Source organism: Diceros bicornis, chromosome 17 (genome assembly GCF_020826845.1).
Source record: "Diceros bicornis minor isolate mBicDic1 chromosome 17, mDicBic1.mat.cur, whole genome shotgun sequence".
Taxonomy (NCBI): domain Eukaryota; kingdom Metazoa; phylum Chordata; class Mammalia; order Perissodactyla; family Rhinocerotidae; genus Diceros; species Diceros bicornis.
This window is the reverse complement of record NC_080756.1, coordinates 48,595,609-48,621,275: the sequence shown is the minus strand read 5'-3', so window position 1 is coordinate 48,621,275 and position 25,667 is coordinate 48,595,609. Positions and strand designations below refer to the sequence as shown.

The 25,667-nt window shown below is 36.0% G+C and overlaps 1 protein-coding gene across 1 annotated transcript in view; it reads right to left on the bottom strand.

The window, feature by feature from the left end:
- Positions 1-25,667, bottom strand: part of LRP6 (LDL receptor related protein 6) — a 176,060-nt gene that overhangs the window by 133,513 nt on the left and 16,880 nt on the right. Inside the window, exon 2 of the mRNA XM_058558744.1 lies at positions 22,030-22,423. Coding sequence (XP_058414727.1) covers positions 22,030-22,423 — 394 coding nt within the window. The remainder of the gene's footprint in view (positions 1-22,029; positions 22,424-25,667) is intronic.

Below are 25,667 nucleotides of genomic sequence, written 5' to 3'. Positions count from 1 at the left end.
AAAAAACAAGTCTCAGACTAGCAGAACAGATTTATCAAATAAATATTTGATAAAGGCCTTGTATCCAGACTGTATCAACAACTTTCAAAACTCAACAATTAAGAAAAACAATATAAAACTTGGCAAAAGATTTGACCGATATCTCACCAAAGAAGATACACAAATAACATTAAACACATATAGAGATGCTCACCCTCATTAGGCATTAGAGAAACCCTAATCAAAAGCACAATGAGATATCACTACATCTATAAAAGAATGGCTTAAAGAAAACTAACAATATCAAATACTGATGAGGATGCAAAGCAACTGGAACTCTCACACACTGCTCATGGGAATGAAAAATGGTATAGCCACTTTGCAAATATTTCGGTTTCTTATAACGTTAATTATAGTTACCACAGAACCCAGCAATCTGACTCCTGGGTATTTACCCAAGAGTAATGAAAGAGAAATGAAAACTTATGTTCACACAAAAACCTGTACACAAATGTTTATATAGTAGCTTTATTTGTAATCATCAAAATTAGAAACAACACAATATCCTTGAACTGATTAATGGATAAACAAACTGTAATATATCTATACAAGGGAATACCACTCAGCCACGACGACGAGAAAAAAAAGAAAAAAAACTAGTGATACACACAACATAGATGAATCTCAAATGCATTATGCTGAGTCAAGGAAGTCTCAAAAGGCTACATACTGTATGATGCCATTTATATGACATTCTGGAAAAGGCAAAACTACAGGAACAGAAAACAAATCAGTAATTGTCAGGAGCTGAGGGTGAGGCAAGTAGGTAAGTACAAAGGAACACAAGGAAATGTTGGGGAGTGATGGAACAGTTATCTCAACTGTGGCGGTGATATTGACAAAGATTCTCCCTTTGACTACACTCTAGCCAGGCTCTTCTGAGTCCTTTCTCGATTAGGACTCAACCTTGGCCTAAAAAGACTTGAATAAAACACTAACATAGTTTCTAACAGCTCATGGCCACATCCCTAGGATGACCCTCTCTTAAAGTGCCTGCCTGAGAAAACTCAAAGCTGCCAAAAGGATCTACTGTTTGTTCCAGCCAACACTTGAACACAGAACCCGTCTGCCAGTCTGTGGGAGGACAGGAGCTTTCGATAAGCGCCAGTTAACCAACCCAGGTGGTTTCCCATGGACTAATCTCTCCTTATAGCTTTTTGTAATGTATTACTCCCCTGACTCTACTGAACCCCTGCTTACCCCCTCCCCTAATCCATCATTCTCCCTTTAAATCACCAAGTCACCCCTGTACAAATCAAAGTCCAGTTCCACTCATACTGGACTCTTCTCTCTATTGCAATAGTATATTACTGATTAAAATCTGCCCTAAGCACTTTAACTAGGGTCCAACTTTGTTTATCTTTGACAGTACGCAACCGTGTGCATTTGTCAAAATTCATAATACCATATACTAAAAAGGGTGAATTTTACTGTACATAAAATTATACCTCAATTAAAGTAAGAAAAAAAATTTGTGTAAATAACAACAAAAAGCTTCTGAACCATCAGCAATAATTCAACTCATTAATAGGTCAAAGAAAAATCATATGATCATCTGAAATGCTGACAAGTCATGACAAACACCAATTCTAGAATTTTTGTTTCAACAACTAAATGCATACACTTTCTCTAAAGCAGAAATAGGCAAACTACAGCCAGGGGGTCAAATCTAACCCATGCTTATTTTTGTACGCCCCAATGAGCTAGGAATGGTTTTTACATTCTTAAGAGGTGTTATAAAAAGAAAAAGAAAAAGAAAAAAGAACAACATGCTGCAGAGACCATATGTGGCTACAAAAACAAACATATTTACTATCTGGGCCTTTATAGAAAACATTTGCCCACCCCTTGCTCTAAAGTCTTTCTACTCAAAATGTGGTCCACGGACCAACAGCCTCAACAAAATCTCAAGCTCCACCCTAAAACTACTAAACTAGAATCTGCATGGTAACAAGAGAATAAAACCGAAGTATTATCTTTCCTTATAGATGTGTCTTTGTTACATCAGAAAATACATAGTAATAGAAGTAGTATACATAACTCTAGAAAACACTAAGCAATATTTCTAGCATGAATCTATAAAGCACTGGCAAACTAGATTAATTCGGAAAAACTATCAATTAAATCTCAATCATACTGTGACTATATTTTTTGAACCCAAAAACACAGACAACACAGTTCAACACCAAGATAAAATACTTTAAGTCATTCTCCCAGAAAATGTGGTAAACATGCATGACATTAGCTAAGCATAATAAAAAGTAAAAAGATGCTCCAAAGTTTTTAAGAAATATTTCCCTAATCATTTCATTCAAACCTTCATTTCAAAAAATAGGACCTAAATTTTCCCAAACCTTTATATGCACGTTATAGTCATTTATCTCAGCCTCCCAGAATGACTTGGAAATGGCCATTCTATAAGTCTTGCCACAAACCAACGGTTTAAGTGAAAATTGGGAACAAGTATTAGCTACACTGAAACTCTGTTGCTGTGTTTCCCCTTGGGAATGAGGGAGGAGGAAGGAGCATACCACATATATTTAAGAATAATTTAAATAAAATTACAAATACTGCAAAACACAAGCATTACTCTATGATCATGGGATTTGTATTTATATCAATACAAATCTCCCTCATATCAGACATCATTCAACAATATGATTGGTAATACATGGGTTTGGACTTAACACTCTCCCATTCTGTGAGATTAAATTCTTTAATATCTGTTAAAGCAAATGCAGAAAAGATAAACTATAATATACTTTTCTACTACTCCTACCTGAACTATAAAAACCTGCATATTGCAGAGCTAAAATTTTTACTTTTGATTGCTTTTAGGTTAATGAACTAAACTCATTTAAAATGTATACTGTAGAGCCGGCCCCATGGCTTAGCGGTTAAGTGCGTGCGCTCCGCTGTTGGCGGCCGGGGTTCGGATCCCGGGCGCACACCGACGCACCGCTTCTCCGGCCATGCTGAGGCCGCGTCCCACATACAGCAACTAGAAGGTTGTGCAGCTATGACATATAACTATCTACTGGGGCTTTGGGGGAAATAAACAAATAAATAAATAAAATCTTTAAAATATATACTGTATATCTATATTAAGTTAAACATGAGCTCACACTGATGTCTCCAATTCTAATCCACTACCACATGGATCATGCCAGCCTCCTCCCCTTGTTTGTCTGTAACCTCCCACTCCAACAGCGAGAACTGTGGCTCCCACCACCTCATCTATTTTACTTAACTGTTTAATTCCAGTATAGAATCCAAATTGCTAACCGTATCTCTATGGGAAGCAACATTATCAACTAGAGTATACTGCTTACATGCAGTTCCTTTTGCCTTTAGTCTTACAGATTCAATGCATTTCCAAAGTTACTTAGGTCAGCACCTTTCCTCTCCCACTCTCTTCAGTGAGATTTTTTTCATACATTTCTAGAATTAAATTTTTCTGTATCAATCTGCATTCCATCCTGGGATCCTCCAACCTCCTAAATGATTTTTTTAAATTTGCATAATTAAGGTTCACTTTCTACTGTAAAGTTCTATGGGTTTTGACCCATAAGGTACAGTGTACTTTTTTATGATGCTTCTCATCTTCCACTTACATAACATCTTACAAACAATTTTACCACTCATTCTTCAAGCAAACATACACATTTCCAAAGTCATCTTCAATTCTACTAAACAGAGTACAGAGTCCACGTGTTTGCATGCTTATCTCCATACACATACTACTTTTTTCACAATCTCTGAGGAGGCTCGTTTCAGAAAATTTTGCTTTCAGATTATTAACAATTGTCCGCTCATGATTAAGCTTCAAAGAAAAAAATTTTAGAGTTATATAAGCAACAGATTTCATATCTTATTTTACAACCAAGTTCTGAGAGTTTCATTTATGCTTCTAGCTTTAATAAATTAATACAGCTTTAAAAGACAATTGTGCATTCATTTTACTGCTTTCACTTCCACTTCAGTCTTTCTATACATAAACTGAGATGATGTGAATTCACTTAGCTCAGTCTCACTGTAAAGATTTTTTTTTTTTGTGAGGAAGATCAGCCCTGAGCTAACATCCATGCTAATCCTCCTCTTTTTTTTTTTTTTTTTTGCTGAGGAAGACCGGCTCTGAGCTAACATCTATTGCCAATCCTCCTCCTTTTTTCCCCCAAAGCCCCAGTAGATAGTTGTATGTCAGAAGTGCACATCTTCTAGTTGCTGTATGTGGGACGCGGCCTCAGCATGGCCAGAGAAGCGGTGCATCGGTGCGCGCCCGGGATCCGAACCCAGGCCACCAGTAGCAGAGCGTGCGCCCTTAACCACTAAGCCAAGGGGCTGGCCCATCACTGCAAAGATTTTTAAACAAAGTCAGTCTAATCTCAACAGTATTTGTTTACTGTAGATAAACAATTTATTGTAACAAATAACAGTATTACTAGATCCAATATAAGAGCATACAGGTTCTATTCTCTGGATGCCTGTCCCAATCCAAATTAAAACCTCTGAATATGCCTGGAAATCATCTATCGAAATTAAGATTCCAGACTATACTATGTAAGATCCTTCTAATTAATAAATACTGTATTATTCTTTACCCACGCTGCATGAATTCAGATTTTTAACACAAAAAAAAGCAAAGCCCCGACTTCTGGTTTCCAGTCCAGCATGTATGAAGCTTAGAAGTCATCGTCCTGTCCTATCAACAAGGAAAAACCTGAACAAGCTGAAAAATCAACAACTCTTCTTAGATTCATCAGAGAAGTAGCATCACAGAACAAATTGCTCCTCCCAAAATTGGAGAGACAGCCAGGAAGATAGAGAGAATCCGAACTTATCAGAACAGAAACGCATAAGCAGAAACCTCTGTGAGAACCAGTGCCAGGGCAGGAAAACCTAAACTGTAATTGACAAATTGCTGGAGGCTTAGTGTGGACAAATCTGAAAGTTAAAAACTCCACAGGGAACCAGTCATGAAGGGGCCCTCCCACTTTTGTGATTTTATCCCCAGGAGCTCTACCAGGTCCTCAGAGTGAAGATCAAAGAAAAATTTTCTCAGGGCTTAATCAAAATATATAAAGAACTCATGCATCTCAACAACAAAAAAACTACCAACCCAATTAAAAAATGGGCAAAAGACCTGAACAGACATTTCTCCAAAGAAGATATACAGATAGCCAACAGACACATGAAAAGATGTTCAAAATCATTAACTATCAGGGAAATGCAAATCAAAACTACAATGAGATATCACCTCACGCCTGTCAGAATGGCTATAATTAACAAGACAGGAAACAACATGTGTTGGAGAGGATGTGGAGAGAAGGGAACTCTCATACACTGCTGGTGGGAGTGCAAACTGGTGCAGCCACTATGGAAAACAGTATGGAGATTACTCAAAAAATCAAGGATAGAACGACCATATGATCCAGCTATTCCACTGTTGGGTATTTATCCAAAGAACTTGAAAACACCAATGCATGAAGATACATGCACCCCTGTGTTCATTGCAGCGTTATTCACAATAGCCAAGACTTGGAAGCAACCTAATTGCCCATCAAGGGATGAATGGATAAAGAAGATGTGGTATATATACACAATGGAATACTACTCAGCCATAAGAAACGATGAAATCCAGCCATTTGTGACAACATGGATGGACACTGAGGGTATTATGCAAAGTGAAATAAGTCAGAGGGAGAAGGTCAAATACCATATGATTTCCTTCATTAAGTAGTAGATAATAACAACAATAAACAAACACATAGAGACAAAAGATTGGATTGGCGGTTACCAGAGGGGAAGGGGGGAGGGAGGAGGGCAAAAGGGATAATTCGGCACATGTGTGTGGTGATGGGTTGTAATTAGTATTTGGGTGGTGAACATGATGTAATCTATGTAGAAATAGAAGTATAATGATATACACCTGAAATTTATACAATGTTATAAACCAATGTTACTGCAATAAACAAGAAATTAAAAAAAAAAAAAAGAAAAATCTTCTCATGCTTCCAGCAGAGGGAGGGAAAAAAGTAACCATTTTGAAATAAATCAGAGCATTCTATTCTTCTTAACAAGGCCTGCCCTCAAGAGAAACCATTTTGCCAGAGCCTAACATATTGGGGTTTTATCAGAGCCTAACGCACCTGAGAGAAGGGAAATGCCCAACTCTGGCCCCCTCTAACCATCCTGCGCCATCCTTATAAGGGGGTGAAAAAAACTGAGAAGCATTTGTGAAGCTCACAGCCCAGGAGCACAGGCTCACTAAAAGACTGAGACCTAATCACAGAACTATAGAAGGCTTCCCCTCTCCCAACACCTCAGCACATCACTAAAGGCCTATTCACTGCAGTTCTTTTTACCTAGTATTTCATGTCCAGCTTTCAACAAAAAATTACAAGGCATAGTAAAGGGAAAAAAACAGTTTGAAGAGACAGAGCAAGCATCAGAAAAAGACTCAGATATGGGAGGATGTTGGAATTATCAGACCAGGAATTTAAAACAACTATGATTAATATGCTAAGAACTCTAATGGAAAAGATAGACAACATGCAAGAACAGATGGGTAATATAACCAGAGAGATGAAAATTCAAAGAAAGAACCAAAAAGAAATGCTGGAGATCAAAAGCATTGTAACAGAAATGAATGTCTTTAATGGGCTCATCAGTAGACTGGACACAGCTGAGGAAAGAATCTCTGAGCTTAGAGATATGTCCATAAAAACTTCCAAACTGAAAAACAAAGGGAAAAGAGACCAGGGGGAAAAAAAAACGAACAGAATATCAAAGAACTGTGGGTAAACTACAAAAGGTATAACATATGTGTACTGGGACTATCAGAAGGAAAAGAGAGAAAGGAATATTTGAAGCAATAATGACTCAGAATTTCCCCAAATTAAAGTCAAGATACAAAACCACAGATCCAAGAAGCTCAGAAAACACCAAGGAGCAAAAATAAAAAAATAACTTAGATCTAGGTATATCAGATTCAAACTCTAGAAAAGTCAAACCAAAAAAATCTTGAAAAATATCCAGAGAAAAAACACTTTATGTACAGAGGAGAAAAGATAAGAATTACATCTGAATTCTTCTCAGAAACCATGCAAACATGAAACTGGAGTGAAATATTTAAAGAGTTGAGAGGAAAAAACCTACCAACCTACAATTCTATACCCTGCAAAATTATCCTTCAAAAGTAAAGGAGAAATAAAGACTTTCAGACAATCAAAAATTGAGGGAATTTATTGCCTCTAGATCTGCCTTGCAACAAAATAAGTACCTCAGAGAGAAGGAAAATGATACAGGTAAGAAACTAAGATCTACATAAAGAAGGGAAGAGCCGCAGAGAAAAAATAGTGAATGTAAAATAAAAACTTCTATTTTTCTCATTTTCAACTGATCCAACAGATAACAGTTTGTTCAAAATAACAATAGCAACAACGTATTCGATGATTATAGTTTATGTATAAGTGAAATGAATGATAGCAATGATACAAGGGACAGAAGGGAGGAAGCAGGAATACTCTTTTGTCCCACTCAATTCTGCTGTGAACCTAAAACTGCTCTAAAAAATAAAATGTATTAAAAAAAAAAGGCAAGGCAAAGCCCTTTTTGCTTTACTTTGCTGTTTTATAAAGCTTGGTGCTCATTTTCAGTGGTCAGTAAAATTGGTACCAAATCCTCATTCAGCACATTCCCCAAAGGCAGCTAAATGATGCATCCAAAGGAAGGAATAGAAACAAAGCTTAAAAGAGAAATATTATTCCTAAAATGTAACAAGTGGGTGTATGCAGTTAATGAAATGACCTGACAGCAAATGGGGGTTCTTTGCTTGGGTCTTCTCTGCAGCAGTCAGACTTTATTTTTCCCTAGGCTTCAGACACAGAATCTGCTTTATCCTTCTCCAAGGAGCACAGAAAAATAGTAATGGGTCCTAGAGATCCAGGAGAGAAGCAATTTATGGCATTCAGAGATGCAGCACTGAAGCTGATCCAAAAGGAGTGGAAGCTACTGAGCCCTGCTCAGAAGACACGGTACAAGGATGTGATGCTGGAGAACTATGGCGGCTGATCTCATTGGGAATTCTATTTTGCAAACCCAAACTCACCATTCAGCATAAAGGGAGGAGAAAAATCCTGGAAACAGGAAAGAAAACATCCACTGGGATTTGTCCTCCAGGATCAGACAAAGGACCCTCTGTATCCAAAGCAGATATAGGGGATCTACTCTGTATCGTTGAGTTATGAGTATCTGAGGTCTTTATTTGGGCCAGGTGAGGGGACCAAGTTGAGTTACAATATTTTAACCTGTCAAATGAATACCAATTTACTATATCCCTTAGTACAAGTGCAATGCAAGACAAGACTAGCGTGCTCTGCCCTCAAATATGTGTAATCCAGACATGGCACAAATACACAATTATCTCTATAAATGTAACAGACTCTACTACTTCAGGTACTGAAAGAAATTAAAGGTTCATTCTACATATCAGAAAGAGATTATGTGTAAAATCTCAAGTAAAGCTTACAAAAGAGCTTTAAAAATTCCCAGTAAACTTTTTTAACTTCTCGATTTTTCACACCAATCTATTATACAGATAATTTAAAAACAAAATTGGATCCTTTGGTTTTTGTCCATCATTTTTCAAAATAATTCTATGATTTCAAAATTTCCAGAAACTTTTACATAGCTAGAGTAGAGCTGCCAACACAAAGCATCATGGGGGCAATGAATGTCAAAGAAGTCATCAAGAGTTATACCTGCATTGGAGAAGTGAGGGAAGGCCACTTGCAGTGCTAAAACATATAACAGATATACAGACTCTGGCTATAACTGTTAAACTGCATAAGAGAATATGAAGAAATCAGGTACATACGGTAAAGGGTACCTGCTAAAAATCTTGAATGACATACTAAGGTATTAGATTTAATAAGGAGCAATGTCTAGGGGCTGCTACTTTTAAGACAGAGTTAACCTTTAAAAATGGCGGGGGTGGTGGTGGTCAGGGAGCACCAGCAAATAAGGGAAAGATGTAAACTTTTTATTTAAAGATCAGCTAGTAGAATGGAAAACATCAGACTGCTAGCAGAATAGAGACTTCAGGATGCAGGGAAAAAAGAAAATTCCTGAGGAAAAAAACATTCTCCAGATTCTCTCCTTGGATATGATAGAAACATTTTCTATTATTAAAATGAAGAATATTTGACACTGAGGCTTGAAAACCTCCCCCTTAACTCAACTATCTAAAAATTAGACTATGAGGTAAAAACTCCTTGACCACATCATTTTATTTTGGACTCTTTCCAAAAATAACTGGGGTGCACATATTAAGGTGTAGGTTTGGTTTAGTTTAGTTGTTTTGTTTTTGTTTGGGCAGTTAACCTAGCTTAGAAACCTATGGTTACCTAAAAGTACTTAACAATAAAGTTGCTAAATACAACTAGTTGTGTAATATATCCTGCAAAGGCTTTATCAGCATCATACTTAAAGGCCAATTTTAGTATCCTTTAGGAAATGCAAGAGTGTTTGATAAGTACCTCCTGTGGCTTCTCAAAAGCCAGGCTACAGGCTCATATAGGAGAAATCTCTCTTCAACAACAATTATTACTAACTCTCCAATTACGTAGTCTATTTGGCCCATAATTTATTTTGGCTTCAATGAGTTCTATTTTGGCTTTGAATTAAGAGATGATAAACATATTTACTTGATAATAAAAGAATTAAACATATGTGGTTACAGCTCCACTTTGCATTAGTACGCACATCTGCTATTCATCAAAAATCATGAAAACCAGTACCAGGGTGTCATATGCTATTCACTAGTTCCCATATAAATGTAATTTTATTGCTGTATCTGGCCTGATATCCATTTGCAATGCTTTCTGGAAAATAATTTTTAAATAGAGTAACGAGAAGATAGGCTTCATTTTAATTAGGAAGTAATTAAAGAAAACATTAAGTGTTCAAGACATCAAAATTTTTTATGCCAGTAAAGTTAAAATATCTCAACTGACAATCAGACTAGATACCAGCCATTTTATACAAATTTATTTTATATAAATTTATTAGAATCCAAAGCATGTAATTTTTACAATTAGATAGGATAAAATCATAAATTTTCCAAAATATTCACAAACCCCTAAATTTAGTATGTACACTCAATCTGAATCCAGTTTCTCCTAACAAAAATATTCATAAAAGTTCAGTTTCAATAAATGTAAACTGAAGGGACAAATTTTCACCCTTTACAAGATGTAATTACACACAAAGGTGGCTAATTAAGACAATATTTAGAACTGAATCATGAAAACTAAGTGAACCAGATCTACACTAGATCATAAATCACTTCATGATCCTTGAAGTTACTTATATAATCCTACCTATAATTAAAAGAAGTCATTAATAACATATTAGTAAGTATGAATAATGCCCAACTATCAGACACATATATCCCCAATAAGAAAAGGCAATATTTAAAAATATAAAAGGTAGAATTTCTATTTCTGGTAATTTGGTAACAAGATCATCAGAAAACCCTCCTTTTACAAAACACCTAGAACCACTGGTTAGTCTTATGGATTTATACATTGCTAGGGTCTGAACGTTTGTGTCCCCTCAAAATTCATATGTTGAAATCCTAACCCTCAAAGATGATAATATTAGGGGCCGGCCCCATGGCATAGTGGTTAAGTTCAGCGTGCTCCACTTCAGTGGCCCGGGTTCACAGGTTCGGATCCCGAGTGCAGACCTACACCGCTCGTCAGCCATACTGTGGCACCGACCCACATACAAAATAGAGAAAGAATGGCACAGATGTTAGCTCAGGGCTAATCCATCTCAAGCAAAAAAAGAGGAAGATTGGCAACAGATGTTAGTTCAGGGCAAATCTTCCTGAGCAAAAAGAAAAAAAGATGATAGTATTAGGATGTGGGGCCTTTGGGAGGTGCTTAATCATGATGGCAGCCCTCATGAATGAGATTAGTGCCTTAAAAACAGGGCTCCAGAAAGACTCCTAGGCAATTCCACAGCATGTGAGGACACAGCAAGAAGGCACCAGCTATAAATCAGGAAAAGGGCCCTCAGCAAAAGGGGACCATGCTGGAGTCCTGATCTTGGACTTCCCAGCCTCCAGAACTGTGAGCAATAAATTTCTGTTGTCATAAGCTACTCAGTCTGTGGTATTATGTTATAGCAGCCTAAATGGACTTAAGACATACATACACAGAAAATAAAAATATATAAACACTCCTTTAAATGTAGAGCTGAGGTATCATGAAAGTAGAGGAAACCTCTAGAGATTCAAAAACAAACAGAAAAGTAAAAATTAGTACACGCTTGTTGCTACAGCAATCCTGAAGGATTTTCTCATCTCAGAAACTGAGGGACTTGTTTCAATGGCAAAACAACAAAGAAAATAAGGCCTTGACACACAAGAAACACTACGTTAGAAGTAAGATTCTTGCACAGAGCACAGCCCCCCAGGGAATGATGAAGTAGAAAAATTTGCCACTGGCAGAGGGAGGCCAAGAAGCTTTTCTGTCTTGGCCTAGGCTGGGGGGACGGGGCGGGGGGGGGGGGGGGGGGGCGGAATCTCCAAACACTCTGTAACCACAAGATTGCCCTCACATAGGTTTAGAGTTTGAATTTATTCTATCTACATAGTACGAACTCCTAACTCCAAAAATGAAACACAGAAAGTGATCTCTGCTTGTACAGGGTGACAACATATGTGTAAACATTTGTCAAAACTGCACACTTAAAGGTGGCACATTTTACTGTGTATAAATTATACTTCAATTTAAAAATAAAAAATAAAGTGATCTCTGGAAATACCTCTCGCGTGCTTGACAAAAGCAAACCAAAACCTCTCTGGAGGTATATGCCCCCCCAGGAAGCCACTCAGGGTTCTCACAGACAACCCCTCTGAAGATCAGCTCACAATCGAAAATTATAAGACACCCAAGGAAACAGTTCACCATGAGCAAGAATCAGCAAATACAACAAAGAATAGAAGCGAATTTCTAAGAACTTCAGACAACTGAACAATCTGGTAGAGGTTATAAATATTTAAAATGATTAAAACACATAGAAGATGGAATAAAATACATGAGACAAGAATAAGACATCATAAAACAGTAACAGACATCCCTAATGAAGATGTGATCCTCATAAATGATCCTCAGTGGATGTTACAACAATCAATAGATGAGGAACTGGATATTGGCAAGGTACAAAAGGATCGGCCCACACATTACTTGAAGGATATAAGAGGAAAAGCTGAACTTTATAATAAAAATATTAACTTTCACCATCTGAACCTACCAAACATAGCATCATTACAAGTAGAACAAGACATTACGTAATTTCTAATGTGATGAAAATACTCAGTACTACGTATGAAGCATTCCCGCCAAAATGTTTAATTCGATGCTAATCTTCAAATCTAAATTTCATTTTACAAGAAACATAAAGGGATAAAAATAAGTCAAACATCACAAGACTCTCCTAGAAAATCCAAAATCTAGAACATTCTACAGGACAACTGTAGAATCTCTTCAATAAGTCAACAGGATAAGACAAAGGGGGAGTGAGGAGGACTGTTCTAGAGAAACCTAAGAGGCATAACCAAATGCAATTTGTGAACCTTGTTTTGGATCCTGATTCAAATACACCAACTATAAAAGGACATTTCTGAGACTACTACAGAAATCTGAATGTGGACTGAGTAATTTACAGAATTGTTCACTATGGGGTGTGTGGAAGATAATAGTACTGCAGTTATGAAAGAAAATGTCTTTATCTTTTAGAGATGCAAAATGAAGTATTCACAAGTGAGATGTCACTCTGTGGATTTGCTTTAAAATAGCTAACAAAACAGCCTAAATGTTTATACACAGGAGAGCAGTTGAATAAACTATGGCACATTTACACAATGGAATAACTATGCAATAGCAAAAAAAAATGAGGTAGATCTCTATGAACTGATATGGAATGATATTCAGGACATACTATTAAGTAAAAAAAGTACAAAAGAGCATCTATGTTATTCTTTCATGTAAGAAAAAAAGGGAATATAAAAAAATATACATATATCAGCTCATTTGTGCAAAAAGAAATTCAAGATGACAAAATCTGAAATTAATGAGATTGAAATATCTATAGAGGATAGGTGGGAACAGACTGGAAAGAAAGGGGAAATGAGACCAGGATAGAAAGGATAGGGAGGAAGGGCGCTACTCTGAGTATAACTTTTTGTGTTATTTCTAATTCTTAGAAACACGGCAATTGTTGCACATAAAAAAAAAATTATCAATTTATTTTGGGGTTAAGTTTTATTTATTTATTGATTTAGTGTGTGTGCGTGAGGAAGATCAGCCCTGAGCTAACATCCATGCCAATCTTCCTCCTTTTGCTGAGGAAGACTGGCCCTGGGCGAACATCCATGCCCATTTTCCTCGACTTTATATGGGACGCCGCCACAGCATGGCCTGACAAGCGGTGCGTCGGTGCGCACCCAAGATCCGAACCCGGGCCGCCAGCAGTGGAGCACGCACACTTAACCGCTACGCCATGGGGCCGGCCCCTAAATTGATAATTTAAATCAACCAGGATATTGGGGGGGGGGTATTCAAAATGTAATATAAACAGTAATAAATGTATTACAAATGAATAACATAGCCACACTACAACATGTGGAAAAGAAATTACCTAAATAAATTTGGAAGACAGTATTTTGACTCAACTGACAGTATCTTCACAGTACTGTATTCTAGATAACAAATTTATATCTCACAAGGGTATAGGTTAGCAATTCTGAAACCCTTATACACTAGGATTAAGCAAATAAGAAAATATATTATGGATAATGAGAATCAGGTTTCTCACTATCATAGAACAGAATAACAAAGGAAGGGAGTAGGATATAATGTAATTCTGTGGTGGTGGATTGGAATTGGAGGTATCAACATGAACTCATATGTTTTTAATATATAGATACAAATAGAAACACACAGAACTAGGTGTTCTACGAATACACGTATTTCCTAACGGTGCCCACTGAGAGGGCCTAAAAGCAATTAAAACCCAGTAGCAATAAACACACGTAGCTTCCAGATGTTGGTTTCTAAACACCATTTTCCAATAAAAGAAGACAGAACTCCTTGGAGAAATAGCTGATTCCAAGGGTGAGGCAGAAAAAAAATAAGATGAGTCTGGAATATCTTATGCTGCCAAGGTAAAACAGTGCTTAAAAAATGATGAGGGCCTATCAAAAGGACAGAAACAAACTTGAAGGAGCTCCCAAAGGCCAAATCTGGGACAATCTGAGCAAGAAATATTGACAGTAATGGATTACAACCTATAGAATAAAATAAATGCCCAAGAGTCCATACTAATATAAATAATTGAATAAATAAGTGGGAGAGATAGGACAGCTCTTCCTTAAGATAGAATTTTAACTAATAATGCACGTAAGAGGAGCAATAGAACTAGAAAAATCACTATTTGGCAAACACCACAGTAATAACTGTTGCAGGCAAAACCATCAAGAATGTTAAAATCAGCAAAGTATGATGAGAAACAGGATAAGTGCATAGCTTCAAATACTTATTACAATGAAAAAAATAGTAAACACAGTTAAAAAAAAAAAAAAAACTGGCAGACAACACCAAAAGCAAGTGATCGAATGTAACATGACCAGCATCCACATTATGAACCTGCTGATATAATTCCCTGAGAAGAGCACAACATCACTTCTGTGGTATTCTTGCCACAGAACCTTAATCTAATCATAAGAAAACATCAGACAAATACAAATTGAGGGACATTCTACAAAGTGACTGGTCAATAATCCTCAAAAGGTCAAAGTTATAAAAGACAAAGACTGCTAAAACGTCCCAGATCAGAAAAGACTAAGGAGATAACAACTAAATGAAAAATGGGATCCTAGACCAGAAAAAGGACACAAGTGGGAAAAGTGAAGAAATTCAACTGCAGTACATATATTAGTTAATAGTATTGTATCAACATTAATTTCCTGGTCTAAATGACAGTTCTATGGTTATATAAAATGTTAATATTAGGGAAGCTGGATGAAGGTTATACAAGAACTGTGTATATTTTTTGTAACTTTGTTCTAAGTCTAAAATTATTGATACATTATTCTCTCTACTTTTATATAGGTTGAAATTTTCTCATAATAAGTTTTTTAAATTAGGGGCACAAAAAACTTCTAGAAAAGTAAAATAGTCACTGATATTAAAAAACTCAATTGATTCATTAAACTGCAAAATTAGGTGCAGCTGAAGAAAGAATTAGTTACTTGGAAAGCAGGTACAAAAATTAACCAGAACGTAGCCAAGAGAGATAAAAAGATAAGAAGATATGCAGAAGATTAAGAGGCATGAAGCAGAAAATTAGAAGATCTCTCACACATCAAATAGGCATTCCAAAGGAGACTAAAGAGAATGAAGGAAAAGTAAGAAATGATGGGTAATGATTTTCTAGAATTAACAAATAAAAATGATTAGAAACATGAGTTTTAGGCAGAATAAATAAAAATACATCCATACCTAAAACCAAGGAAGGTAAAGCTGCAAAATATCAAAAATTAAGGAATGCTTAAGGGTGCTTTTAAGCAACCAGAAAAAAAAAAACAAAGCTTAAACACTTACAAGGCAACAGTAATTAGAAAATAGCAGACTTCTCACAGCAACAACTAAAGTCATAATATCCTTGAAGGATCAAAGGACTGAGTGAAAATGACTATCACCTAGAATTCTATAATCAACTAATTATTATTTCAAGAAAGAGGGCAAAATAAATACATTTTCAAACAAAGACCAAAGAGTTTACCATTAACATACCTTTACTGAGGAAATATTAAAGAACATAACGTCAGGCAGAAGGAAGCTGAACCCAAATGGATTAAGTGGGATGAAAAAAGCAATAGTAAAATAAGAAACTGGTATGGTGAATAAATCCAAAAACATAGAATTTATAAAACTCTCTTTTAAATAAAGCTACCACATCGCATTTTTTTAAGTAATTCAATTTGCAAAACTACGAGGCTTCAGCAAGATATTTTTCATAAAGAAAAAAAGCACCAAATGTGGAATCGGAAAATCTCAACTAAGAATCTGGCTGTCTCTTATCTTATCTTGGCCAAAGGCCTTGGTTTGTTCAGCCAAAAAGTGAAGGCATTTAGCTAGAAGATCCTTAAGATTCCCTATCAGTTCTAGGATTTAATGGGTAGAAAATAGGCTCCCTCAGGACATCTTTTAGAACTGTAAGTTGTTGCAAGTTCACAGCAAGATCCTTCACACACTGACCCAGTGCTTTAAAAGCAAAGTCCAGTATGGAGCTTTAGGTTTTAGGATAATTGGCTATCTGCTTCTATGCAAGAGCTATGGAAATAGATACGATCCCAGGGAAAGAATAAAGAAAACATACTTTTAAACTGTTCCATATTTCAAGAGCCGATGAAGGAAAGAAAAGGATGGTCCAAGTGGTAGGAACACCAAAACAGGATAAAAATCAGGAAGTCTTAAGAGAAAAATTTTTTAAAGGAATACAGCTTCAATATCAAACGCTGCGAAAAAAACTAAAGACAATAGTTTTATTCCTACTTCACAAATTAGCTATTTCACAAACTCCTCCTTCCAAAATCTTAAAGGCTCAATGACACAAAAGCTGGGTAAGATCAAAACTGATTTATAGGGCTGGCCCCGTGGCTTAGCGTTTACATGTGCGCGCTCCGCTACTGGTGGCCCAGGTTCGGATCCCGGGCGCGCACCGACACACCGCTTGTCCGGCCATGCTGAGGCCACGTCCCACATACAGCAACTAGAAGGATGTGCAGCTATGACGTACAACTATCTACTGAGGCTTTGGGGAAAAAAAGGAGGAGGATTGGCAATAGATGTTAGCTCAGAGCCGGTCTTCCTCAGCAAAAAGAGGAGGATTAGCATGGATGTTAGCTCAGGGCTGACCTTCCTAACAAAAAAAAAAAAAAAAACTGATTTATAATTTCTGAAGAGCCAACCATACTGGAATACAGCAAGAATACATAAGATCCTCAAAATGCACAGAATAATTAATACTCAGTTAAAGATATCTATTCTTTAATATCACAAATTTCATTCTTCTACATCCTAAGAATGAATTAAAAGGTCAATGCTGCAAGCAAGGAAAGCTTGTATTAAAAAAGCAAACCTATTAAAAGACTGGGCTAACTAAAGCCGTCTAGTTATACTGCAAATACTCCCTCTGAATATTCCTTCAGTAAAAGTAGACCTGGAAAGATGGGACATAAAAAAATTAGACTACATAATTAAAACTCAGTTTGAGACAGGTTGATGGATAGCAGTAGATATAAAGAATCAAAACTGGATGAAAGTTAAGATGCTTTTAAGAAAAAAGCCCTACACTAACATTTGAGAATATATACATACACACACATTTATTTATTCTTAATTTTTTTTCCATTTCCAAGGACCTTGATTCATATCCCAGAGGCTGGTAAAGCTAACCTATAATCCAGATTTCCTGGATTAGTGGCTTTTCTAACACATTTGTCTTAATTTTTAGATAATAATCTCAAAACACCCTACCTCAAAACATATATGAATCTATATAATCTGCCCAAAAGTAACTGGCTACATTTTCCCACTCTTCATACAAAAAGAATCATTTGGCATTTTAAAGTGTTTTTCAGTTTACATCAAGTGGAATTGGAAAAAAGGCTGAAACTGGTTTTAGGGGTGGAATAGCCCTAAAAAAGGAGGTCGAGTGTGATGACACATGCGATAAGGGCAGCAGAAACAGAATTTTATGAAGAATCTGTTCTGCAGAAACACAATTCTAAGTGTAACACACCTAAATTACTGACTTGAAAGTGTAACTGTAAAACAAAATTTTTAAAAATGATACATAGAGTACTTTCTTCAAATGTCTCGCTTTTTAAACCTAATGTCAAAACCGAAAGGAACCTATCACTTTAGAGATGAGGAAACTGAGATCCAAGAAAATGAAGTAACTTGCTGGTAAATAGAGCTAGATGTGACAAAAAACAAGCTCCAGGGAATTTATTTTTATAAAATAGGATCTTGATAATTTTTGTTGAAACGACCAAAAATCTTAAATAAGCTTTAAATAAGCAATTGTAATCAAAGCCATACTGATTTGGAATTCACAAGAGACCATGCTAAAATTTACATTTGCTTAGAAAATGCTTTCTCCCCTAACAGGAAAACTAACAGGATTATGAAAGAAAATACAAGGTTCAGTCACTCAAAAAATATTTACTGAATACCTACTATGTGGTAAGAACTATTTTAGTCATTTGGGATACACCAGTGTAGAAAATACTTTTAAATATACTCGAGATATGACAATTATATGTATATAATTGATAGGGAAATTACAAATCATTCTTTTTCAACTGAGCTGGTCTGCAAGCATTTTTAAAGCAGAACTTTTAGTGTTGTTAACATTACATTTAACAATGATAAAAATGTATTTTTAAAATATATATCATTCAAAGCTGTTCAGTATGAATTCACTTCAGACTGAATCACTAAAGCTTACCTCTTTAAAAAATATCCACAATATTTGAATCTGAACAGATCCTTAAACAAACAAAAAATCCTTAGAACTGCTTTATTTGTACCTGAAACAGCAGGTCCTCAATACCACTAAGATTAGTATAGTCACTGTGGAACAGATAAAGGAACTCCATCATTAGGAGCAGTCACATAGTCTGGAACTACCTTTCACTATAAAGTAATGATACTGCTTTCTGTAACTATGGTTGTTCCTTTCTGGAACAATTTCCATGCACAAGTTCTCCTGTTCCTTATGCTAAATTCTACACTGCCAGTCACTCAAAAGAAAAAAAAATCTCAGACTAATAGAGGCCAAATTTAGGGAGGGAAATAAAAATCTTCCTTCAGTTTAGGCTAAATGGACTGATTACACAAAGAACTCCATACATCGAAAAGCCCACAGATGTCTGCACTAGTTCCCAGGGCTCAAACAATACGAGTCATTCAAAAGCTTTCCTTTTACATAAGCTTATGTGAGAGAGCTCAGTCAGCTCCTCTGAACCTCATAACCCAGGATCCTGGAACTCTCATCAAGCATACATTTTTCCTCAGCACTGTTTTCAAATACTTTCTCTGGAAAGCAAACCATTTTTCCCCAAAAAAATCAATCTGGAAATCATCTCATGTTTGATAAGTGACATACTAAATCTAAAATTACTTTTCCATTAAAACCACAATCCTTAACACATATCTAAGATCAATACTGAAAGACTGTTTGATACACTATATTTTTAAACGCATGCATTTAAAATACAATTTTAAATGCATTCCATCATGCTAATTATCAAATGTATACCATCTGACTGCATTCTATTTGCTTCCAGGTGCATAATTTTTAAAACAGCCATATGATACAAAGTAACCACTCAAAAATTAAAAGAGAATTTTAAGAGAAGAACAGCTAAAGGAGAAAAAATGTGAATTTACACACACAAACACACACACACACACACTCAACACTAACCACAGACATCAAAAATAATGAAAGAGATTTCAGCAGGTGTTTGACCAAACCCTTAGGCCTCAGGAAAAATAGTTATCCTTTACCAATGTCCCTTAGAAGCTTACATAACACTACCTTCCTACCTTCAAAGCACACTATTGATATCCTAATATCCTTTATCAGCTGAATCTTTGGCAAATTCTCACCTTCAATATTGGGAAGTATCATGGATAAATTAAAACCACAGAAACTCTAATGTTCTTTTTAATCATATGGTAAACTTATTTTCTAAGACACTTATCAGATCTGCCTCCCAGAAGTAAGGGGTGTTTTAGGGGCAAAAAATTACAATGATTCACTTACTTATTAAATTATTAGATCCTGAATAGTCAAGAGTTGCCTATAAATTCAGCTCCCTTGAATATGTGCTATCACATAATCACTATCCCTTATAGAAATGATCAAGACGCTGCTCCAGAATTGTGATCATCAATCTATTTTATCCACCCATCCTCCTCAGGAGCTCTTGTGGCCCTTCTAATTCCTTTAACACTCTTTTCCTCTCCACATACATACAAATGTAAATAAACATGCTTTAAAGAAGGAAAAGTTGTCTCTCCCAAGTTTTCTATCCTTAAATAGATAGATAGTAAATCCTTAAAGATATTCCCCCTCTCTCCCCAACAAGAGCACAAAAAGCAGAGCTCTGAACATACTAACCATTTAATTAATATTTGGGTGAATTTCCATCACCACCTTTACAGTTATAAGATTGAATTCGTCAAGAAGAAAAAAAAAACTAACCTTTCACCAAACTATTACTCCCTAATGACCACTGAAAGCACCAAGATTCTGAGTGTTCTACAAAGCAGTAACCTCAGAAACATTTCAACATTCTCTGAGACTTACATATTTTGTTGGCAAAACACAGACTCCGCTTCTCAAAAATATCCTGCAAGTTGCCGACAACCAAGTTCTTCAATCAGTATGTTTACTGCACACCCAACACCCGAGACCTCCTCCCCAGGACACTCAACCCTTCGACTACATTTTCTGACGCTTTATTAAGAGCACCACCTGACTGTAGCAGATACTTCCTAATGCCCTTCTAAAAATATATATATAATATATATTTGTTCTTTCTAGAACTTCTTACCCCCAAATTCCACTCCACTTTTGCCCATTGTTATTTTTTATGGTCAGACAAATCTTTTCATTTTCCTACAACATGGCATCTTCTTTAACCTTTATCACCAAATTAGGGCAGATATCAAAAGAAAGAAGCACATATAAACCTTTCTTTCATTTTCCCTAAGTTTTACTTTATTACATAATATTAATCCACTCCCTTCTATAAATGAAATGAGTTTTAAAGCATTCCCACATACTTTAAAGTCAAAGAAAACAAAGTATTAAAACAGTTATTCGCAGGTTATTTATCTTTAGATTTTGACCAGCTATTAGTAACTCTTTTCAGGTTCATTTTTAGATAAGTTATCTATACCTAGCCATGACAGACTCTGGCATGACAATGTACTTCAATAGAGAAATATCAAGGAATGGTATACGGTAAGATTGAGGCACAGTAACAGAGAAGCAATGTGGGGTACACAGTTCACATGTTCTAATGGAATTTACCCATAGCTTTAAGTTTCCCTTCTCATTAAAAACTAAACCTTTATGGCAAATATATGTTTAGCTAACTAGAAATGAGTTAACAACTTAACTTTTATTTCCCATTCAATGATGACACATTAAATACTACTTCAGAGTTTACCTTAAAAGATACTAGTATTACAAAACGATTGTATATATAATAAAAGTTATAAGATCCAGAAGATTTTTTTATATTGTTTCAAGCTACCAAATAGTACTCTTGTTAAGTCTTCATTGCTTCTTCTCTGCCTTCTAATTATTCTCTCATAATTATGAAAAATAAATGCAGAAGAAAAACAAAGAACTATAAATATGGCTATCCCGTAAGTGCTATCAGAAACACAAAACTCGGGGCTGGCCCGGTGGCACAAGTGGTTAAGTACGCACGCTCCACTTCGTTCGCGGGTTCGGATTTTGGGCACACACCAATGCACTGCTCGTCACGCCATGCCGTGGCGGCATCCCATAAAAGTAGAAGAAGATGGGCATAGATGTTAGCTCAGGGCCAATGTTCCTCGGCAAAAAAGAGGAGGATCAGCATCGGATGTTAGCTCAGGGCTGATCTTCCTCACACACACACACAAAAAATACACAAAACTATTTACAGAAACACCTCACTATAAGAACACAATATAACTTCCCACATTCAAGTCTACTTGACAAAGAAGCCCAAAGAATCTAAAATTCAGTTTTTGATCTTTCTCTTCTCTTGGGGGTGAAGGGGTGTATGCCAATGGAGAGAAACCAGAAGATGCAATGACCTTTGTACATTACACAAAAACTTACCCACTTGAAGGATCTAAGGCAATAGCTCTGGGTTGATCCAACTCTTGCCAAAATAAAACTTTTCGTAAAGATCCATCTAAATTAGAAACTTCAATCCGATTAGTTTCAGAATCTGTCCAGTATAATTTTTCTCCAAGCCAATCACATGCCAGCCCATCGGGGGACAATAATCCAGAAACAACAACATTCTGTACACTCTCAGTTTTGTTAAACTCTGTTCGTTTAATGGCTTCTTCACTGACATCACTCCAGTATATCAAGCCATGACCAAACACAAAGTCCACCGCAGCTGCATCCTCCAAGCCTCCAACTACAATCGTAGCATTCTCTTTGCCATTTGTAGCATCAACCAATCGTAAGTCCCGTCTGTTCGCATAAAGCAACAAAGGGGCCGCTAGAAAAAAAAAGAAAAATATTTAAGTAAAAAGGAAGAAAATGTATTGGTTCTTATAAACTGAGTTTCAAATCAGCATTAGTGAGCAAATACTATCAAAAATAAAAGTAAATAAATCTGTAGAAGACTATCTAAAATCTTTTCACAAAGTATTATTGTTGCAGCATTTTGAAAACAAAAAGTTCCAAGAGAGGGAATTAATTCCATCAGGACAGTCTTTTCTTGTTAAAGTAGTCTCTCAGATAAAATTTAAAAGCTTGGCCATTCCAAGAATTGGCAAGGATATAGAGCCACTGGAAAGCTCAGACTCTACTGGTGGGAATGCAAAATAGTGCAGCCACTTGGGAAAAGTTTGGCAGTTTCTTAAAAGTTTAAAGATACAACCTACCAAATGATCCAGCCATTCCACACCTAGGTATTTACTCAAGAGAAATAAAAGCATATGTCAATACAAAGACTTGAACATAAACATCTGTAGCACCTTTCTGTAATAACCCAAACTGGAAGCAACCTAAATGTCATCAACAGACTAACAGATGAACGACAGATCCATACAATAAAAAGTAATGAATTACTTGTACATGTTACAGAGGTGAATCTCAAAATAATTACATAGAGTGAAGAAGTCAGACAAAAAAGAGTATATACTGCATGACTCCATTTCATAAAATTTTCGAAAGTTCAAATTAATCTATTGTGACAGAAAGTAGATCAGTGGTTGCCTGGAGGTGGGCAGAAAGGGTGGAAAAGAACTGAAGGAGAGATTAAAATGGGGCATGAGGAAACTTTTGTGGATGATGGCTATGTTATATTGATTATGATGATGGTTCTAGAGGTATACACATGTCAAAACATTAAATTTTACACTTTACATATGTGCAATTTATTGTATATCAATTATACCTTAATAGGTATAATTTTTAATAAAACTTAAATAGTCTGGAGAGAGCACTCTTAATTATTTTATCATTTTATATCATTATTAGAATGATCTTTGAACAAGACTAATACCAAAACTAAATACAAAGCCTGTCCTAAAGAAATAATATTTAAGAAATATTTGAGCTTTGAGAAAGCTAAAGCTTAGGAATGAATTAGTATAAATTCTACGGTTTTAGGGGTTTTTTTAAGTATCTATTCCAAGCTTCTGACATTTACTTTCCTGGTTTTAATAATAATTAAAGATCTAGAACACCACTATCCAACAGAACTTGCCGTAATGATAGAAATGTCTCTCCACTGCGCAACACAGTAGCCACTGGCCACATGTGGCTACAGAGCACTTAAAATGTGGCTAGTGTGACTAAACAATTAAATTTTTAATTTTATTTAATCTTAATTAATTTAAATTTAAGTAAACAAGTGGTCGTATTGGATAGCACAGATCTAGAGACTGAGATGAAGAACATAAAGGAGGGAGCAAAAATAAGACCAGGGTTATGATGCAATCATCTACATGATCTTCTCTCATAATTACTTCCTAAAGGTCTAAAACTGTGTCATCCAAAGCCAAGACCAAGTACCGTTTAAAAGTAACTACTCCCTCTTTAAGAAATTAATTTCTAAAAATTAAGGTGGTCAAAAAAGTGTAAAGAAAGAAAAGTGATGTTTAAGCCAGTTTATGGATTATGTCTGCCAAATGGAGTTATGAAGTCCGCTATTTTCATCTGTAAGTACAATAGGAATTTCTCTTCTAAGCTTAAATTCCAACTTTCTTAGTCAAAAATGAATGGGCAGATAGCGACTTAGAGCCCTTTCTGCTTATTCTGTGTATCTGCTGCTGCTATTGGCAAATTAATAAATTTCCCTCACAAATTCACTTTCACCTCTTATCAGGCCTTCACACATCACACTGATTTATCAGTCCCCTCAGTGTTCACCGCATTATCTTATACTGAGCCCCTTATACTAGGGGCCAATTATAAAAATCAGAAAAAAGGTCCTTATAAGTTAAGGGTACAAAGCTAACTGCTGCATAAGGCTAAGAAATAGCTCCAGAGCACTTAAAATTTAAAATCCAAGAGTGATAACAGTCTAATATATATTAGGCACCTTTCTTTATGGCACTATCCTTGGAAAACTGTTTGTATACCAAATCTGTATATGGCATTAGATAGCAGCCAAATGTCTTTTATGACTTTCAAGTCAAACATTAACATTTGTACTGAATATCTGGTCTACAAAATCCAAAGAAACTTTCTGGTTATTTAAGGCCTCACAAGACTTCTGAGGGAAAAAAAAATCAGGGAAAGAACAAGTTAATTTCTTTTAAGTTAGCATTATTGGTTATAATTGAGGACTTTAAAGAACTGTATGTACACATACACACTATTAAAAGGAAATCCCAGAGTTCAACCTGTTCAACCATCCTTCTGATGCTTAAATACTTTCTACAATATTGTCACCAATAGCTGTTCAGCAATATATTAAATGAGATACCTGAAAGGTATAATTTGATCTGTAATATTGTTTTAATCTACTAAAGAAATAGACTAGATCCACACACCCTTGCCCCTAGTTGTAGCATATATGCTATGCACTCAATATCTTCCATTCCAAACAGCTTTCCTTCTGATTTCTAATACCCAGACAACTCAAATAACCATGATTTCTCTTTAGTGGAACCATCATGGGTGCTGAGGAATCCTTGTTTCCCTTTATTAACTTCCTACCAAACGTTCTCTAGTAGTCCTTCTAAACTTTTTCTGCTTTCCTCAAGACAAATTTCATGCTTTGAAGCCTTCATTCTCAGATCATCTCATAAAATAATCTCAGTGAAGCAGGAAGCAAGGTAAATGTCACACATTCCCAACATTCTCAATTTCTCAAAAATCTATTTCCCATCCATCCTCTTTTATCCTGTCCTCAGTCTCAAAAGATAAGTTGCCCTTCCTCCTTTCTAACACTTACGCCATACTTTTGGCTCAGTCTCCCTACCTCCTCTCTGCAACTTCGCTCTATCAATTTCTCCCTACTTCTTGTATCTTCAGTGGCTCCTACCAGGTCCCTGCTATCAAAAAACCTTTTAATAACCCTAACCTTATTACCACCAAGAGAATAATTGTATTTCTGCTAACCACAAAATCTTACAACATTGGTATACACTTCATACCACCATCCATCAGCTATTAACTCCACCCATCACTCAACTGAAACTGCTTTCTCCAAGTCTTCATAACCAAAACCAACAGCCTTTTCTCAGTCCTTATTCTTGACCTCTCTGCAGCACTCAACAATGTCAACC